General features: G+C 42.8%; 1 protein-coding gene across 2 annotated transcripts in view; it reads left to right on the top strand.

Annotated features, from left to right (window-relative positions):
• Nucleotides 1-18,724, top strand: part of myom2b (myomesin 2b) — a 67,332-nt gene that overhangs the window by 16,034 nt on the left and 32,574 nt on the right. For both annotated transcript variants that reach the window (XM_080772075.1, XM_080772074.1), the window contains 11 exons: nt 1,508-1,649; nt 1,890-2,089; nt 2,560-2,613; nt 2,893-3,020; nt 4,532-4,715; nt 5,772-5,949; nt 6,600-6,721; nt 6,825-7,012; nt 7,992-8,118; nt 8,470-8,648; nt 17,468-17,582. In XM_080772075.1, the coding sequence (XP_080628201.1) occupies nt 1,508-1,649; nt 1,890-2,089; nt 2,560-2,613; nt 2,893-3,020; nt 4,532-4,715; nt 5,772-5,949; nt 6,600-6,721; nt 6,825-7,012; nt 7,992-8,118; nt 8,470-8,648; nt 17,468-17,582 (1,617 nt within the window). The remainder of the gene's footprint in view (nt 1-1,507; nt 1,650-1,889; nt 2,090-2,559; nt 2,614-2,892; nt 3,021-4,531; nt 4,716-5,771; nt 5,950-6,599; nt 6,722-6,824; nt 7,013-7,991; nt 8,119-8,469; nt 8,649-17,467; nt 17,583-18,724) is intronic.

The following is an 18,724-nucleotide window of genomic DNA, read 5'->3' on the forward strand; positions in this document are numbered from 1 at the left end:
GTCGTTTAGTGCTTTTTGTCATTAGTAGCTATTAAGCACATAATTTATTTTTATGCTGAAAATTTCTCCATTTATATTTGGTACATTTTATTTCTACTCCAGTGACTGGCTAAGTGTATGAGAAAGTGTGGGAACCAGGTTAATCCACAATGACATTAACACCGACCGCAAACTAAATGAAGATGAAGCTATATCTATTGGTGTAGTGAGCCAGCAGTCTGCAAACTAAATGAATAGCTGAGCTATATCTATTGGTGTAGTGAGCCAGCAGTCTGCAAACTAAATGAATAGCTGAGCTATATCTATTGGTGTAGTGAGCCAGCAGTCTGCCAGAGACTACAACTCTAAGCCTCACTCATGGGGAAGCTCAACAATGGTTAGCCAGCTGATGTTGTCGTGTAAAACAGGGAGAAGTCTTTTGCGTAGTTGTACTGTAAAAAGAGATTTTGCATCTTGAGTTTGTTTTCATTTGTTGTTGTTGTTAATATTCACATTATTAATATTAATATTAATATTAGTCTGTATGTGAATTAACTCATTTTGAAAAGAACAAAAAAAAGTTTTTCTCCTCTGGTGAAAAGCTGGAATTTGCGCGATGGCAGTCTCTCAGTCAAATCTGGTCACATTGTAAGCATTGTGGTCCAAAAATAAATAAACTGTCAAAGCGGTCAGAGCTATTGTCGGGGAGGTGTGTCTTAGTGTCTGTATCGTTACAACAGTCAGTCACTCATATTTGATACAGTCTGTTTCTAGCGAAAATGTTAATAATTCGGCGGCAGTAACATTAGCGTTTTCTCTCAGTCGATTCTTTATATCCATATGAGTCAAACCGCTGTGATCATTTGTTTATTTATTATGAAGAAGTTATTGGAATTCCGAAGGGGGGGAGGCGGTTAAATGAAAACCGGGTAGGATGTGAAATGACAATGACGCTTCTCCTGTCACTTGGGGAGGAGGCACACTGGGGGATGCCTCCGTACAATATTCTAAACTTCTCAAAATGTACAGAAACAAGGCCGTTTATGAGGATATTTCTCGCAGAATAGTAGAGAATGGCTACACACAGTTCTATCTGCAATGTCAGATTGTTGTTGGTTAAAATAGAAAGGAGAGCTCGTAGTCCCGATGCCAAAAATACTTTTTAATGTATTGTATAATAACAAGTATTTTTGGCATCGGGACTACGAGCTGTGCGACCTCTCCTTTCTATTTTAAAGTTTGTCTCCCGTGGTCAGCACCTCTCTACTGTGTGCACTCCTAACTTTGTTGTTTGTTTGTTTAATTGTTGTTACCACGGTAACCAAAGCAGATATGGATGCAGGGCGGCTTTGCGTTGAGTTGTTCAAATCAGTCTGAATGCACAGATCGGATCTGGTCACTTGCAAACGGTAGTGTGAATGACCGGGCCAAAAGATCGGATTTGAGAAAAAACCTCTGACTTGAAGTGACTGCAGTGTAAAGCCGGCCTCAGTGTCTTCCTAAAAGAACCTTGTGTTTGTGTCTATAGATACACCCCCTCCAGTCCCCCTTGCCCCACCTGCTCCTATGGACATCAAGATCCATGATGCCAACAGGGATTATGTCATTGTCTCCTGGAAGCCACCTAATACCACAACAGAGGGTCCTATCGTGGGATACTTTGTGGACAAGTAAGAATGATGGAACTGGGTAATGAGAATCGCTGCTGTCTTTCTGAGGGGTGCTAGCCCCTCTAACGTCTGGCTTTCATGTGTGACGTCATGTGGCAGCCAAGTCTATGGACTTTTTACGTTTGTCTGAGGCGCCCCTCACTTCGCACAAGTGTGATTTTTATTTACCCTCTAATAATTCACTAGGTTTTGTCTCGCCTCGTCTCCTCTCACGTCCTCCTTTGTCCCTCTGTGTTCCAGGTGTGAGGTCGGGACAGAGAACTGGACCCAGTGCAACGACTCCCCCATTAAGATCTGTAAATTCCCAGTGACCGGCCTGTTTGAGGGACACTCCTTCTACTTCCGAGTCAGAGCCATCAACGCTAAAGGCATCAGCAAACCGTCCCGCATTTCTGAGCCTATCGCTGCACTGGACCCCACGGAGTTTGAGAGGCTCCATGGTATATAATAATACTAATATAATACTAATAATAGAAATAATACAGTGTATAACATACATATCCCAAATCACAGGCAATATCCAGTCTAATATCATTGTTACTATTTATTTATCCATGTATAAATACACCACGACTCTGTCTGTCTGTACGTCTGTCTGTACGTGTGTACGGCTGTAATGCACATAACTCGAGAACCGTTCGAACCGTTCGAATAATAAGTAAAATATAAAATAAAGAAGTGAAAGCAAGTCTATACTGTAGTACTTTTTTATAAGTGATTTAAAAGATATCCACAGGCAAATTGTTCCAAAGTGTATGAGCCCTAAACTGCGTTCGCACATTCACTGCAACTCAGAACCTATCCTAGACCTTTTGAAGTTTGGTTTGGTGTACAACTGTAGAAGGACGCATGCTCTTTGAATGTTTGGAAACCTTCATCGGAGATAAGTTGTTGTTTTTTCTTTCCACAGCCATAAAACTGGGAGGAAAGCTGGATGTGGTGACTTACCATGATGAACTGGAAGGTAGGAATGAACCATATACTGCACACAGAAAATTCACGTATAAACTTTATTTCCATAGATTATAATTCGATGGTTATGCCTATTCTTGTTTTGGAGTACACACACTGACACTATAGTGGACTGAGTTAACTAAATACAACTACCGGTATAAACTATAGGTAAATTAAAGGTTAAAACTCTCAATCTCACGATATACGTTTTTGTTGTATGTGTGTGTGTGTGTGTGTGTGTGTGTGTGTGTGTGCGCGCGTGCGTGTGCGTGTGCGTGTGTGCGTGTAGCTGCAGGCAAGCCCCCTGGTCCCTCATCCGGAGTGGTTACCTCAGAGATAGACAGAACCTACGTTGTTCTGAGATGGAAAGGCCCAGACTATTGTGGCAAGGCCCCAATGTGGTACCTCATTGAAAAGGTAAGACAAAATCCTAGAAAACTTTAAAGACCTACTGAAATGAAAAATACAATTTTCTCACTTTTAGACCATATCCGTGGTAATCATATGGACATACCTAACAATGGATGCAAAAAAGGTTGTATTTTCGTAAAGGCAGGCCTATTAACATATCAAAATTAAAAAGTGAGTTGTGGTCTGGCAGAGTTCCAGGTGACTAGCAGCAGCTGTGTCCAGCAGCAGAGCTGAGGAAACACGGCGCTCATCTTCCGCAGCTTGTCTATAAAATATCTATACTGTACATTTTAGGTGATAAATACGCCATACAGCTATTGCTCAATCTTGAGTAATTCCACATCCACACCTATTCGTTTAAAACGTTGTCTCCACCAGCCGAAGGCATGGGGAGAGTATGATTTGCACTCCGTACGTCTGTGTCTGTCCGTCCATACGTGTGTCTGTCTGTCCATCTGTTACCAGCTAATTTCACCTTTTTGACCTATTATGGCACTGATCTGCGTGACACGCTGCATGCACACTAAGGACAAACCTTTTTCACATCTACGTTTTATACCACCAGGAGGCTGACCAACAGATTGTTTTATATTGCTCCTCAAGATTCTGTCCAAAAATCCCACAAATCGTTACACAGTATCTCTATAGTCAGCATGTGCTCAAGACGGATCTGTCCGATATTTCATATTCCATCCTAAATGGCTAACATTGGCTTTCAAATTTGCAGGATTGGCCTCAAATCATGAATGCAGCGTGCAATTTACTCTCCTACTAGGCTGAGCAATATATCCCACCCATTTCACATTGGCCTGTTTTAGCGCCACCAACAGCTGGATTTTTGCAAAACACATTTTTGAAATGCCTCAAATCATCTAATTGCCATCAAAGGCGTAAGAAGAAATGGCACCCTTTTCACATTGGCCTATTATAGCATCACCAGTAGGCCACAACCTGACCTGGCCTGGTGGAGACCTGTGGCCCGAGGGGCACTTTTTCTAGTTTTCAATGTTATGCACGATCCATGGACCATAAAGTTATATTGAAGTCTGTTTCAGTCGATAGCGCCCCTGCCCCCTCCTCCTTTTTTCAATTTTGAGCAGAATTGGCGCTCTAGACAGCTTTTCTCCCCTTTATTAAAGGTGGATAGTGTGAACATGCCCTTAGGCTCAGTTTCAGTCAATCACTTCAATAACAGCAACTGTGTCGAGTTGCATTTCTGTAGTAATATTAATCATAATAATTCATCTTCACCAGGGATTATACAGAATATCATCCCATGGGCTAATGATATTTTAATCCTCTGCCCAAATCAGGATTAACATTAAGCAAACTACGGCCACTGGAATTGGAATGATTCATCATGTAGTCGTGTATAACAACTACATTGTAACACTGGAACATTGTTCAATATTGCCTTTTTGTGTGTGGGAAAAAAACATATAATTACACTCTCCCAAACAAACAGTCTCTTTCTGTCTGTCTCTTTGTCTTGTATGTATTTCTATGTCTCTTCATAGTTACAGGTCAACGGGGGATCATGGCAGCGTGTCAACACACAGGTCCCTATCCGCTCCCCCCGTTATGCTGTGTTTGACCTGCAAGAGGGTTCAGACTACCAGTTCAGAATTCTATCTGCCAACATGTACGGAACCAGCGAAGCATCAGAACCATCTGCGACCATTACGACTCTGCAAATTAAAGGTCCTTTTGCTGTTGCTGCATGGATCAGTTTGTATTAAACGGTAGTCATTCGCCCACAATCAGAACTTCAGCATCACTCCCAATCTTCCGCCGTAGGCTGAAAACCCACCTTTTCAGACTCCACCATGGCCCGTAGCACTTGCCCTAGCCCCTTAGATAGCATAGATAGCATTTTAAACAGACTTATAGCATGTTATGTAAACAGTGCTAGAATTGCATTTTATGTAGTCATAGCACTTTATAGTACACATGTATATAGTATAGTATGTATAGTTTACATATATATATATCATAGTTTCATGATATAGATACTCCACTGTTACGTTCTTAGCTTATGCATGTTTCATGATAACTATTTTTATATATGTGATGTATGCCATGCTTTTTTGTTATTGCTTAATGTAAATCGCTCTGGATTAAGAGCGTCTGCTAAATGCCTAAATTGTATAGGCACGCTATGAAACCAGTGAGCATGTTGTTGCAACAACCTTAAATAGTAATAACTTTCTGCTCACTTTACAGTATGTCCAAGCATATGTCTTTAGCTTTTAAGCTTTTAACCAGAAGCAAACTAAATTATTATTGTGCCCTGACAACGTTAACTACTTGAACCCTATTCTGGGAAATTCATAGGCAAACATTTAGCTTGAACACACCTTCAAAAACGACATTTCAGGAAGTTAGAAAAAGTGTTGCAATAATCCTGTGGAGTCCATAATGGTGGCAAAATAAACTCTCCTCTGTTTACTCATTTGATTGATCCTCCACAAGGATTAGATTGAAAAGGTCACTTCTCGAGCGTCCAGCCGTCAGGAAGGCCTGTTTTGCAGACTATCGAGCCGGCATTTCAATGGCTCCCCATTGATGTTTGTCCACATACTGTATCCACAAGTGATGCCTAGGAATGTTTCTCTTTAAATGTATTTCTCTCCATTACTATATGTAATATGGATGTATTACATTGTATTTTGCCGCTGGATGCTGTTGACTGTAAGAGGGACATTGTTGGTATTATATATTCTTCATTGACTATTAATGGTGTCTTTGTGTTTTCAGGGGTGCCATCATCTCCAGGGCAGGTGGTTGCTACCAGGGAAACAGACACCTCTGTTGTCATCCAGTGGGCTCCTCCGAAGGAGCCCAACGCCCTGATTGGATACTACATTGACCAGTGTTTGAAGGGAGCCAAGGACTGCTGGACCGCAGCCAACCACAAGCCACGGGCGGACAACAAGTATGTCCAAACCAGCTGAGTGTCTACTAACCCACTGCTTATGAGCCACTGTTCCAAAATGGGCCATACGTGTGTTTTATATAAAGGCCTCTAATGTAGCCTACTGTACAGGATGAGAGCAGAACTGCACAGAACTGCACAGTGGTTCTGCTTTCTTGCACTCTATTCCGTCCCTTTGTTTGCTGTGCTTGCTGTGTTTTTGTTTTTGTGAATGTTATGCTATCTATGCCGCTGCATTGTCTGTAAGGAAGCCAAACAAAAATCACTTTTACTCTTATGTACCTGTACACAAGATGTAACAAGAAGTCCAACCTTGAACCTTGTGCTTTGCACAGTTGTGCTGTCCATAGCAGTGATGATGGGTAGAGTTGACATGTTCCTTGTTTTACTCTGCATGCTCAAAGTCAGTTTCCTCACAAAGATATGCCATTTAGTTAAAACAGTCAGAAATGCCAAGTCTAGTTGATGCTTGAATGATATCTGAGGTTGTATCGTGGCTTAAAGGGGCTAAAATATCTGATGAATCCACAGGACAACTATTTGAATAGTTTTCGGAATACTCGATGACGATTATCTTATGGTTTATTCAACATGTACCTGGTGACGTTTAAAGATGTCTTTTTCTATCTTCTTTATTTTTTCCTTCTTAGGTTCGTGGTTAGTGGTCTTACCACAGGAGAGACATATGTGTTCCGTGTCCAAGCCATTAACGAGATCGGTCTCAGTGATGAATCCCAGGAGTCTGCACCACTGTCTGTCAAGGCTGCCCTCAGTAAGTATGATTATTGTTGTTGCTGTGATTCCTCTTCTGCTTCTTCTTCGTCTCCTCCTCCTGTAGTTTCAAACATGCTTATTTGACATGCTTCTGCTTTTAGCTCCCCCCTCTGCACCGTACGACATTGCACTGCTGAACTGCGACGGCAATTCCATGGTTCTGAACTGGAAGAAGCCTCTTCACGATGGAGGGTCACAGATCAAAGAGTATTACGTGGACAAGAGACGCGCTGGAGCGACCGTGTGGCGGGAGATCAACATCCCACCCGTTCTAGAACGAGTGTATAAGGTATGAACATAGTGATACATAATGGTAACGATGAGAAATCATACGTAGCTGATAATAATTAGTGGCAACCAGACCTTGTATTTAGCTAAGAGACTGGTGGTCCCCCGGACCACTGTCCTAAGGTATACTGTGAGCTAGCCCCTCTCGGAACCCTACATAAAGCTTTTATGAAATTTGATTTTCGCTTTAGGTAGGGTCCCTGGTCATGCTAAGATTTTCCAATGCGATTGTTGGAACGCGGATATACACAAACTCAACCTTTCTTCGATCGGCGCGCTATTACCGCGCTTTTTATTGTGTTTGTTTACGGATGTGCGAACTATAAGTACCTTACATACCTCTGATAAAATCTCCTGTGTCGCGGAAGCCGTTAAGTATTTTTAATCCATGTTTGATTAAAAATGTCGCTTTGATTTCTTCTTGTTTATTTACCGTTTATTGTACCGCCTCCCGATGTGCGGTTGGCTTTGCGGGCTACGTCCCTGCCTTTGATCTGCTCCGTCATAGCTGTAGCACCACTAGCTAGCCAGATAGGCGGTACAATGAGGTGTCAATAAACAAGGTAGGAAGAAGCGACATTTTTAATCAATCATGGATTAAAAATACTTAACGGCTTCCACGACACAGGAGATGTGTCGGTATGGTATGTAAGGTACTTATAGTTCGCACATTCGTAAGTCAATACATGAATAAACATGGTAAAAGCGCGCAGAAGTCCGTCTCATGGCGTGTTTACATTGTATTTGTGTGTGCGTAACTGGCGGCAGCCCAGCGTGAAACAGGACCCAATGGGTAAAGTCATAAAAGTGTCAGAAACTTTACTACATTCGGGTTCTGCTTGCGGGGCTAACTGTGAGTGTGAGCATGCATTGGGCACCACAGTGAACAGTGACCCATCGGATTTGAAACCTATTGCGAGTGGCTGTCTGACTGTTCTAGACGATTGATTCCTGAGGTCAATGCTGTAATTGCCATGCAGGTGGAGGGGTTGACCCAAGGAGCAGTCTACCAGTTCCATGTGTACGCTGCTAATCTGGCTGGTCTGGGAGGAGCTTCTAAGCAATCAGTTGACCTCGCCTGTGATGCCTGGAACATGCCCGAACCTGGTTAGTAAACTAAAGGTTACTTTAGTAACTACAGTTCTTTACACTTGGTCCACTTCACCACTTTTCAACCTATCTTCATATAATTGGTCCTCACTAATAATCATGAATAATCACTAATAATCATGATCACATCCTGTGTTTCATGGGAGGGCTGTGAAACCCAGTGACATCATCGATGGGGAATCGTTCTCACGATAATACAAATCTATACAGTATATGTATATATATATATATATATATATATATATATAGTTAAAAAAAAGGCCTATCGATGATATCATTGTACTGTACTGTACTGTACTGTTGGTGCATCAAAGTCATATCTAATAAATAATGTGTTTATCCTTACAGGCCCAGGCTATGACCTGAGGTTCTCTGAAGTGCGAGATGATTCGCTGTTGATCCAGTGGGAAAAGCCTGTGTACACTGGCTCCGGACCAATCACAGGTTACAAGGTTGAGTACGCCAAGAAGGGATCCTCCGATTGGACCACGGCCAATGCCGCCGCTGTCAGTCACCGCTTCCTCAAGGTGAGGTCACTGTTGTTGTAGGTCATAATGAATTATCTGGTCATTATGTATTATCTGGTCTCAGGTCTCAACCATAGACTGTGGTCTCAACCCGTTGAGACCTGAGACCAGATAATACAAATGTCTTCTAAATCTGGAAAAAATAATCTGAAAAGTTTTCTGGAAAACCCATGTTTCTATGTCAGTGATTCTGAAAATATTTCATGTCAAGGACCCCAAAAAGTACATGTATTCATCCGCCGACCCCCATCTGTAAATATGTAGTTCCCGGGAGTCGGGACCCCCCAGCAGCGAAGAGTTAAAAATGATTGCTGTGAAAGAATATGTTACAAAGATTTGCACACGTTTTCACGATAAAAAAGCAGATCTACAAGCGGCACTCGGTGCACGCTATGAACTTGTAGATCTGCTATTTTTCAACAGCTGAAGTTTAAAATAATGGTTAAAGCGATTAAAAGCTCAGGCGACACAGCTGCGTTCCAGGTCTAAACCAGTTAATTCACTTGCAGAGGACAGGTTTTGATTGGATGGACAATGTGTGCTTTGCTCTGCAGGAACAAAGTCATCTATCTTAATTTCCCTACTAGTCTAGAGTTTTAGTCCTTGGCTTACTTTACCTTCCATGCATATGCAAGGGAAAAAAAGGCTCTAGCAAGTGATCAAGCTGTGTTATACTGACATCTAGTGGCCATAGCAGAGAACAGGTTCTTAAACCACAATCATTTGATATAGAAAAATACAATTGCTCACATGGTGTTTTGGATTGCTATTACCGGTAGTTGAAAATCTGTCAGGCTAGCCTATACCTTTTCATGAGTAAAACAATTTTAGTTAATGTTTTCTGTGAGCATGGGCTGTATCTTTTTAACTTGTATGTGAGGGCGAACTCAGATCAGCCAACGCAGGGAAACTGGAAGTATACCTTCACTTAAAACGCCGGGACAACGCTCCACACGTCCCAAACTCTTCTCCCTTCTCCCAAAACGATTGAATGCACACCCATAGTTTCATTATATAGATATTTCACTGTTCTTACGTACCAGTAAGACGCGCAAACGCGGGAAGCGAACGCAGCTCGTACATATTTGGGTTCTTTTAAGATTTATTTTTTAAAGTCTCATGTCACCATGACTCAGCCATAACCATATAAGCAGCTATACGTCCAAATATGGAGTGTGTTGCATCAATCACAAACAAATCACTCAGCTCCATATATTTGTTTATGATGTATTGCCATATGTTTGTTCTTGCTTAATGTAAGTCGCTCTGGATTAAGAGCGTCTGCTAAATGCCTAAATTGTAAATTGTAGCCAATAAGTTATTTTCTTTTTCATTTGTTTTGTTCTACAAAGGGGAGTGTGTACTGTAGTGTGTCCTTTCTCGTATAACTCAAGAATCATCCACCCAATCTATTACTGGTGCACCAAGCAAGGGCACTCCGTTGGGGCGTCAGCAATTTGCATTTACAGTACCTAGACTTGTGTTGTTCGGTGGGGTCACAGCAATGTGTCCCTCCCTACCCCCCTCCCTCCCTCCCGAGGGGGTGTCAGCCATTTAATCACAATCTTATCCTCATTGCGTCTTTCTTTGCAACCATCTGGGAGATGTGCAAGGCCCTGCGTGAACGCGGCGGTGCGAGGCCTTTATAATGACTATACCAGGGGTGGAAAAAGTACTTGCCATGTTTTACTCAGGTAAAAGTACTAATACTGCAATGTAGATAATACTCTGTTACAAGTAAAAGTCCAGGGTTCAAAATGTACTTGAGTAAAAGTACAAAAGGACGAAAAGTAAAAAGTACACATTATGCAGAAATTTCATGTTTTAAAACAAAATAATTTAGAAAATAGCAGATCTTCAAGCTCACAATGCGTCCCATCGCGACACATTGTGAGCTTGTGCAACTGCTATCTATCTATCTATCTATCTATCTATCTATCTATCTATCTATCTATCTATAAATGCACCAAGTCTCTGCACGCACGCACGCACGCACGTCTGTCTGTCTGTCTGTCTGTCTGTCTGTCTGTCTGTCTGTCTGTCTGTCTGTCTGTCTGTCTGTGTGTAATCCACATAACTCGAGAACCGTTCGCCCCACAGACTTCAAATTCGACACATGCATTCCACACCACCGCAGGGGGTGCAGTGTGCGGTGTCAAGTCGGTCGGACCCACGGTTGTCCAGAACCGCCCCAAAAAACCCTCTGCCCGGGCCCTGGACTGGGCCCCTGCCCATCGTCCATAATGGAAATGGCCTGTTCTGACCTCACAACACTCCATATTTGGGCATGCCTGACACGGAACTCCATAAGTCTCTGTGTGTGTGTGTGTGTGTGTGTGTGTGTACTGTTGTAATCCACGTAACTCTAGAACCGTTCGCCCCACCAACTTCAAATTCGACACACACTTTCCACAACCCCACAAAGAGTGTGGTGCCCGGTGTCGAGTCGATCGGACCCACAGTTGTCCAGAACCGCCCCACAAAGGCCTCTGCCCGGGCTCTGGACAGGGCCACTGCATGCCCATGATCCAAAATGCTGCAGCTCGCTTGGTCTTCAACCAGCCAAAATTCTCACATGTCTCCCCCCTGCTCCGCTCCCTCCACTGGCTCCCGGTCGCTGCCCGCACAGAATACAAAACCCTGATGCTGGCATTCAAAGCAACCAAAGGTATGGCTCCCCCATATCTTGCAAGTATGATCGAACCCTACAAACCCTCCCGCTCACTCAGATCAGCCAACGCAGGGAAGCTGGAAGTACCCTCACTAAAAACGCCGGGACAACGCTCCACACGTCCCAAACTCTTCTCCCTTCTGGCTCCAAAACTGTGGAATGCACTTCCCATTGCAGTCAGAACTGCAGCATCACTCCCAATCTTCCGCCGCAGTCTGAAAACCCACCTTTTCAGACTCCATCATGGCCCATAGCACTTACCCCACCCCCTTAGATAGCAATTCTAGTAGTCATAGCACGTCATAGTACATATGTGTAGCATAGTAGTATAGATGTATAGCTTATATGTATAGTTTCATTATAGATATTCCACTGTTACTTTCTTAGCTACGCATGTTTCATGATAAATGTCTTTATGTGATGTATTACCATGCTTTTTGTTCTTGCTTAATGTAAGTCGCTCTGGATTAAGAGCGTCTGCTAAATGCCTAAATTGTAAATTGTAAATTGTAGGTACACAGAGAGACAGATACAGAAATATCCTGTTCTGACATCACAATGTCTGACAAACTCCATTTATGGGCATAAAAAGAAATTCGACACACGCGTTCCACATTATTATCCTATATTTTTGTTTTTTCAGCGAAGATATTTAATGTAGAGTGAAAAGAGAAAAGTTCCTAGTGCAGTGCCCTGGGGGACTCATTTATGTGGGAATGATCTGTCCGTTCAGTGATGTCTTGGTTTCCTCGGGCGTTGGAGAACAGTTTAAAACGCACATCCCCCTATCTTGGTGCAGAGCCAATCTGCAAGAACAGTGAAATCGTTTAGAAAGATGGGGGCTTGTAACTCACTTCTGTATAACACTCCGAACTTTATTAAGTACGACATTTTCAACCCTCAAACGGGTCTCCTTCAGGTTAAAAAGTTAAGTAAGACATTTCAACCCTCAACGTGTTCTCCTTTGGGTTAAAAAGTTAAACTAAAAAGTGAGTTGTGGTTTCCTCTGGCGTCGTTATGCGCAGGGAGAACAGATCCTTTCCTCCTGAAGAGAAGCCTCCATACAGCAGTGGTACATTTACTTAAGCACTGTACTTAAGTACTATTTTGAGGTATTTGCTTGAGTACTTGAGTACCGGTATGTCACATTTTCAGTACTTTTTACTACTCCACTACATCTCAGAGGCAAATATTGTACTTTAGTTACTAGTTTGTAGTTACTTTGTAGATTCTGATTATTATTACAAAAATACATTAAGTACATTTAAGCCACATATTGGCCATTTGAAAATAGACGATCTACAAGCTCACAATGCGTACGATGCGACGCATTGTGAGATACTGTAGATCTGCTACTTTTGAAAGATTTGTATACATTTGAAAACATAAAATGGGGCATTTGGAATAATGAGTACGTCTTTCTACTTTTGGTACTTTAAGTACCTTTTGATTTCAATACTTTTGCACTTTTAATCAAGTACATTTTGAATTCCGGACTTTGACTTGTAACAGAGTATTTCCACATTGCAGTATTGGTACTTTTACCAGTAAGTAAAAATAAATGGAGTATTTTTTCCACCACTGTCCATGTACTTGTCTTGAATACTGGAGAACTCGGGTCGCCGACTGTTCTTCATCTTTGCCGAGATTTCTTCCCCTTTCGCCGACTCTTCGTCACTTTCCGGTCCGAGTTCTGTCTGAGAACTCGGACGGAAAGTGACGAAGAGTCGCCGAAACGGGGAGAAATCTCGGCGCTGGAGCGCGCATCTAGCTACTGCATGATGATCATGCACGCTGATCAGACAGCAGATCAATAAAAGCATGCAAAAGCATGGACCGCTACTTTGCATTCATATTCATGTCATATTTACAGTACTACGGCCTTCACAGTGTGTGTGTGTGTGTGTGTGTGTGTGTGTGTGTGTGCCAGGAGGCGGTGTGTGTGTGTGTGTGTGTGTGGGTGTGCGCGCGCGCGCGCACAAAGTGACCTCACAATCTCCGATCATCTTAATATATGTATATACGCTCCAAAAAGCGTTCATATTTTGCGGGACAGACGGATGAGGAGCAGAAATGAAGCGCCAGCATATCGATCCATTTATCACCACGGAGAGCGCCCTGGATGAGGAGATACGAGTCATTCATGGGAGTCAATGACAAGCTAATAGTTGCACAGAGCATTAGCATACGGCAAGCGAAAAGCGAAATGCCAAAAAAACAAATAGGAATCATTCTGAATATTCTTATCTCGTCCCGTGTCGTTTGGACGTCGCTAGGACGTCCACAGACGAACGCACCTCTCGGTTCCAATCCTTATGATGTTTCCAGACGATTTATGTACTAAATGTGCGCGCGCGTGTGAGAGGCACGCTAAACTGTCAACACTTCTACAATAAGCAACAATATAGCTGACTGTCAAACATCATTGTCCAATGTTCTTTCAGAGCAGGTTATCGTCGTTAGCACAGTAGCTAACATTCAGAAACTTGCAGCTGCAGCTGCTGAAAGTGCCCCGAAACGTGGAGAATAAGCGTTGCTATTCAGATGTAATTCAGTCAGGAAGTAGACAGCTATTTTTCTGGTTTGGGTTTGTTTTGGTTATCGTCGTTAGCACAGTAGCTAACATTCAGAAGTGCCCCGAAACGTGGAGAATATTCGGCAGAATCTTAAGAAGATTCGCCGCGCGACGACTCTTCTTCAGATTCTGCCGAATATTCTCCACGGTTTGCCGACTTGTCTTGAGAAGTCGGCAAAAAGGGTAAATCCGCCGAGTGTTCTTGTTACCCTTGTCTTGGCTGCTCCTGACCATCATCACCTTGGGCTGCATGGGCAGTCCTGTCTAGATACACACCACCCTCCTCCTGTGCGTCCGTGTGTGCGTCCGTCCGTCCGTCCGTCCATCCGTCCGTTACCAGCTTATCTCCGGCACCGTTGGCCCCATCCATGTCAAACTGTGCACACACACCACACAAATCTCTGCCCCAACGGCCTATTATAGCGCCAGTGTGCCACCATATGGCCGATTTTGGCAATACATATTTCTGTAAATTACTCGTACACATTTTATCCATACATCACGCAATTCGGTATACACTATCTCCATAGTCATGTGATCAACACGGATCTGCACCATTTCCCATATTCCATCCTGATTGGCTAATATTGGCTTCCAAAGCTTGCATGATTGGTCTGTTTCGAACAAAATGCCACAAATCACAAACACTGTGCAATTTGTGAGACATTTTTTAAAAGCAACCCTTTCTTTTTTCAGCCACCGATTCAAGCATCCTTCATTTGTATTGTTCTCTTGGCATTTCTCAGTTTCCTCTACTACTGAACTACTGTATTACAACTACACCATGCATGCGTACACAACGGTCATGCCCGACATTGACTTATTGTGATTTAAGGTCACACAAATCACGTGTCTGCAAATCTCTCCAATGTGATGTCATAATAGTAGGCCTGCATACTGCATTTTTTTGTGACTGAATATTAATATATATGATTATGTGAACATTTAGACATTTATTAAAGGCACGCTACATTGACAATGTAATGTAGGTGGAACAAAGCAGATATCTTAAGACTGGACAACCAGAGATTGGGTACAATGTCCATTCATAAATCAACAACTAACATCAACAATTACATCATTTCATCATGTCTTTACAACTTGAGCCACATCCCAGTGGGGGGGGGGGGGGGGAATCACTTTTTTTCTTCTCAAACTCTAAAGGTATTTCCAAGAGGTTGTCTTCTAAACTTGTAAAAAGCTAGATGTTTAATGGTCATACGGTCAAAGCGCTATCCTATTACAATCACCATGTGGTGCATATTAATTAATGGCCGGTGTAAAGCAGTGGTTCCCAAACCTTTTCATGTGAAAGACCCCCACATTGACACTCATCAGCCTGCGGACCCCCATTTGAAAATATATGACTAGGACGCCCCATAAGAGAAGATTTTCACGGTTCTAGCAGTGATTTCAAGGACCCCCAATTTGACCTGAATTAGGCACAGGTCCCCCATTTCTATCTCTGGGACCCCAGGTCAAGATAATGTATCTTGTAAAATCAAAGTTCATTTAAGTCTGAGAGTGTACACTCTCTGAGTTACAGACCCATAAGGGTCCATTTGGTTCCTAACTATCATTTAGCTGGGGACCCCCTGGAACTCCCGCAAGGACCCCACTTTGGGAACCACAGGTGTGAAGGACAGGAGACTTTTGCTACTTTTGCAAGCACAGTATTGTAATATATGTTATACGCTCGATTGTAGCTTCCCTCATTTATTAGCCACATTCACTATTTCACCAGCCAGAGGGATACGTCAAAAATATCCGTGAAGCTTTAATTTTTTTTTTTTTTTACTAGAGCAAGTCAATAGGGGAGAGTAGAGAAGAAACACTTACCAGCCACAGTACAAAAAAAAATTACAAGCGCTTGACAGATGGCTGGTGGCAATTTCACGCGCCATTAAACCCGTTCAAACTGGTACCAACAATCACATCGACTTTCCATTCATGGACTTCACGCAACATTATGTCCTCTCCCTGCCAGTGGTTTTCAACCAGTGGTCCGGGGACCACCAGTGGTCCTTGAGGAGGTTCCAGGTGGTCCCCAGCTAAATGATGGAGAGCGTAAAATGATTGGTTTAATTTTACGCTCTCAAGAGTTACATTATTGTATTAATTAATTTACAAGAAGTCTACACAATTAGAGAATGTAGAAGAAGTGTTATTTTGATCAACGCTTACCTGTTACAGTATCTCTCCTAATGGTACCAACATCAATACAGCATGGAATTGTGGACAAAATCTTATATAATGACAACAAAATATTTTGTGTCTGAGAGGCTAAATGTCATCAAATAGATGGATATAAATTTGTTTTGTGCACAGCAGTCATCAGGATACAAACAAACAGATCACACAGTAACTAAGTAAGTAGCCTTGCGAGCTATGAGGCGGCGGCCCATAGGGCAGGAGCCTATCTCCTGTTTCTGTAGCGTGAGGCAGCTTGATGTACAAGTACAACCCCTGGACATGACGCTATAGTATGTTTCAGGGACCCAACCCTTGATGCTGAGTGTCAGCATCAAGGCCGGGGATTGAACCCCGACCTCCCAGTCTCAGGGCGGACACTCTAACCACAAGGCCACTGAGTGGCATAGTATATTGACAATAAAGAAACAATGCCAACAGAAGGCCACCAGTCATAATGCCAAGAGGCATCACATCACACTTTATGCACAGAACTGAGATGGGGCCTGCTTGTTCATACAGTAAGTCCTATACTTATAGGAACAAACAATCTTGAGGCCCTAGCCTGCAGAGAAGGTACCATGTACCGTCGCCCTGATGGTAAAATATGGTATTGGCTGTGTAACGGGTGTGTATTCATAGTAATAGCTTTCCCCTTCCTGAGTACCCGAGTCTCATACATTGAAGTCATACTCTCAAATTGTACCCCACTAACCCAGCTATTTTGCTGGACACGTTGATGATTTTATGGAGTTTGTTCTTATTAACCAATGATAATGAGCCATACCAGGAAACAAAACAAAATGTCAATGAACTCTCCACAAAGGATCGATGGATCGTCCGTGGCTCAAATTACAAAGAAATACTTGACCTTGATATGAAAACCACTGGTGTAAAGTAACTAAGTACATTTACTTAAATACAATTTTGAGGTATTTGTACTTTACTTTACTAATTAAAATTGCCAATACTTTTTAAGTTACTGTATAGCTTTTGAGTATTATTACAAAACATACATGAACCACTTCAGCTGTGTATACATTTCGGCCATTTGAAAATAGCCGATCTACAAGAACACAATGCGTTGCGATGTGACACATTGTGAGCTTGTATAGATCTGCTATTTTCAAAAGACGTTTAAACAATTGGAAACTTGATATAGGACATTCTGCATAATGAGTACTTCTTTTGGTACTTGAAGTTCATTTTTATACCAGTACTTTAGTTTACCAAAGTAAATTTAGAATTCAGTACTTTTACTTGTAACAGAGTATTTTCATATTGCAGTATTCACACTTTTACTTAAAGTAAAACATTTGGGTACTTTATCCCAGCACTGACATTATGTCCTCTCTCTCCTCCCACCTCTGTCTCGTCTCCTAGGTAACGGGTCTGGAGGCGGGCTCTAGCTACGTGTGCCGCGTGCGCGGGGTCAACGACGCGGGCGTGGGCGCGGCCTCTCTGCCCTCTGACGCCGTAGTCGCCAAGTCCCTGCCAGGTAAACCTCGGGTTCCCAAACCAACGGGAAATTATACATTTTGTGTTATTCGGGGGCACGGTGGCGCTGTTAGTAGCGCTGTCGCCTCACAGTTAGAAGGTCCTGAGTTCAATTCCCGCTGGGGACGCTGTGGGCGCTGGGGGGCGTGTTCTCTCCTCCGTGTCATCAGCACCCATACACTAGGTAAGGTGATGTTGGCGAAAGGGCCTTTCTGTGTGGAGTTTGCATGTTCTCCCCGTGTCCCCTAGGGGACAAAAAACCTCCCCCTGGCCAGCTGGGGCACCTGATGGAGGGTAAAGGAACTGGTTGGACTTAGAGCGTGGAAGGAACACGTTATTCCAACCAGTTCCTTTACCCTCCATCAGGTGCCCCAGCTGGCCAGGGGGAGGTTTTTTGGGAAACTCCCCCCTGTCGAAGCAGCCTACTCACTCCTCATGCACTGAAGGAAGCATGAGGTCAGTTCGTTTCTCTCCCCAGGATGGCAGAGGGAGTGCAGTGCCCAGGATTGCATTAGACAATTGACGTTTTGGGTGTAAAAAATGGGTTAAAAAAATCGTGGGATTAAAAAAATAATAATAATACAAATATTTAACGCTAGAATATATAGGTGCTGTGATATGTTTTTTGGTTAAACTTTAAGCTCTATATGCCTGTATTATATTATACAGTAGTAGCAATCATTGTTATAGAGTGTTTGTTCAGGGGTCTCCCCGTCTCTCCACCTCTTCAGTAAACAGAAAATACATTTTCCCGGTTGGGCACCAATTCCATTCAATCAGGGAAAGAAACCCCACTTGTCTGTCTGGTCCTTTGATTTTTGTTTTATCACTTCCGAATTCACTTCCTTGTCTTGTATCCGAGTTGTGACTGTTACTTAACAAACATTATGATTATTCTGAATATACAGCAGAGCTATTGTCGTGTATTTTCTATACACTAACTAACTGAACTAGAGAAGACTGGAGTTCTCTAAAACAAACTGCAGAGTATAGTGGAAAAAACAGGCATCAAAGCATCAGATGAAAAATGCAGAGAGGTTTCGTCGTGTGTTGAATCGTCCATTTATTGAAACCAAGACAGAGACAGAGAGCTTCGCCGTGCAGGACCCTGAGCATGGGAGCTCAGGCCCCTGTTCTGACTGC

Source organism: Protomyctophum bolini (genome assembly GCF_963924005.1).
Source record: "Protomyctophum bolini genome assembly, chromosome: 1".
Lineage (NCBI taxonomy): Eukaryota > Metazoa > Chordata > Actinopteri > Myctophiformes > Myctophidae > Protomyctophum > Protomyctophum bolini.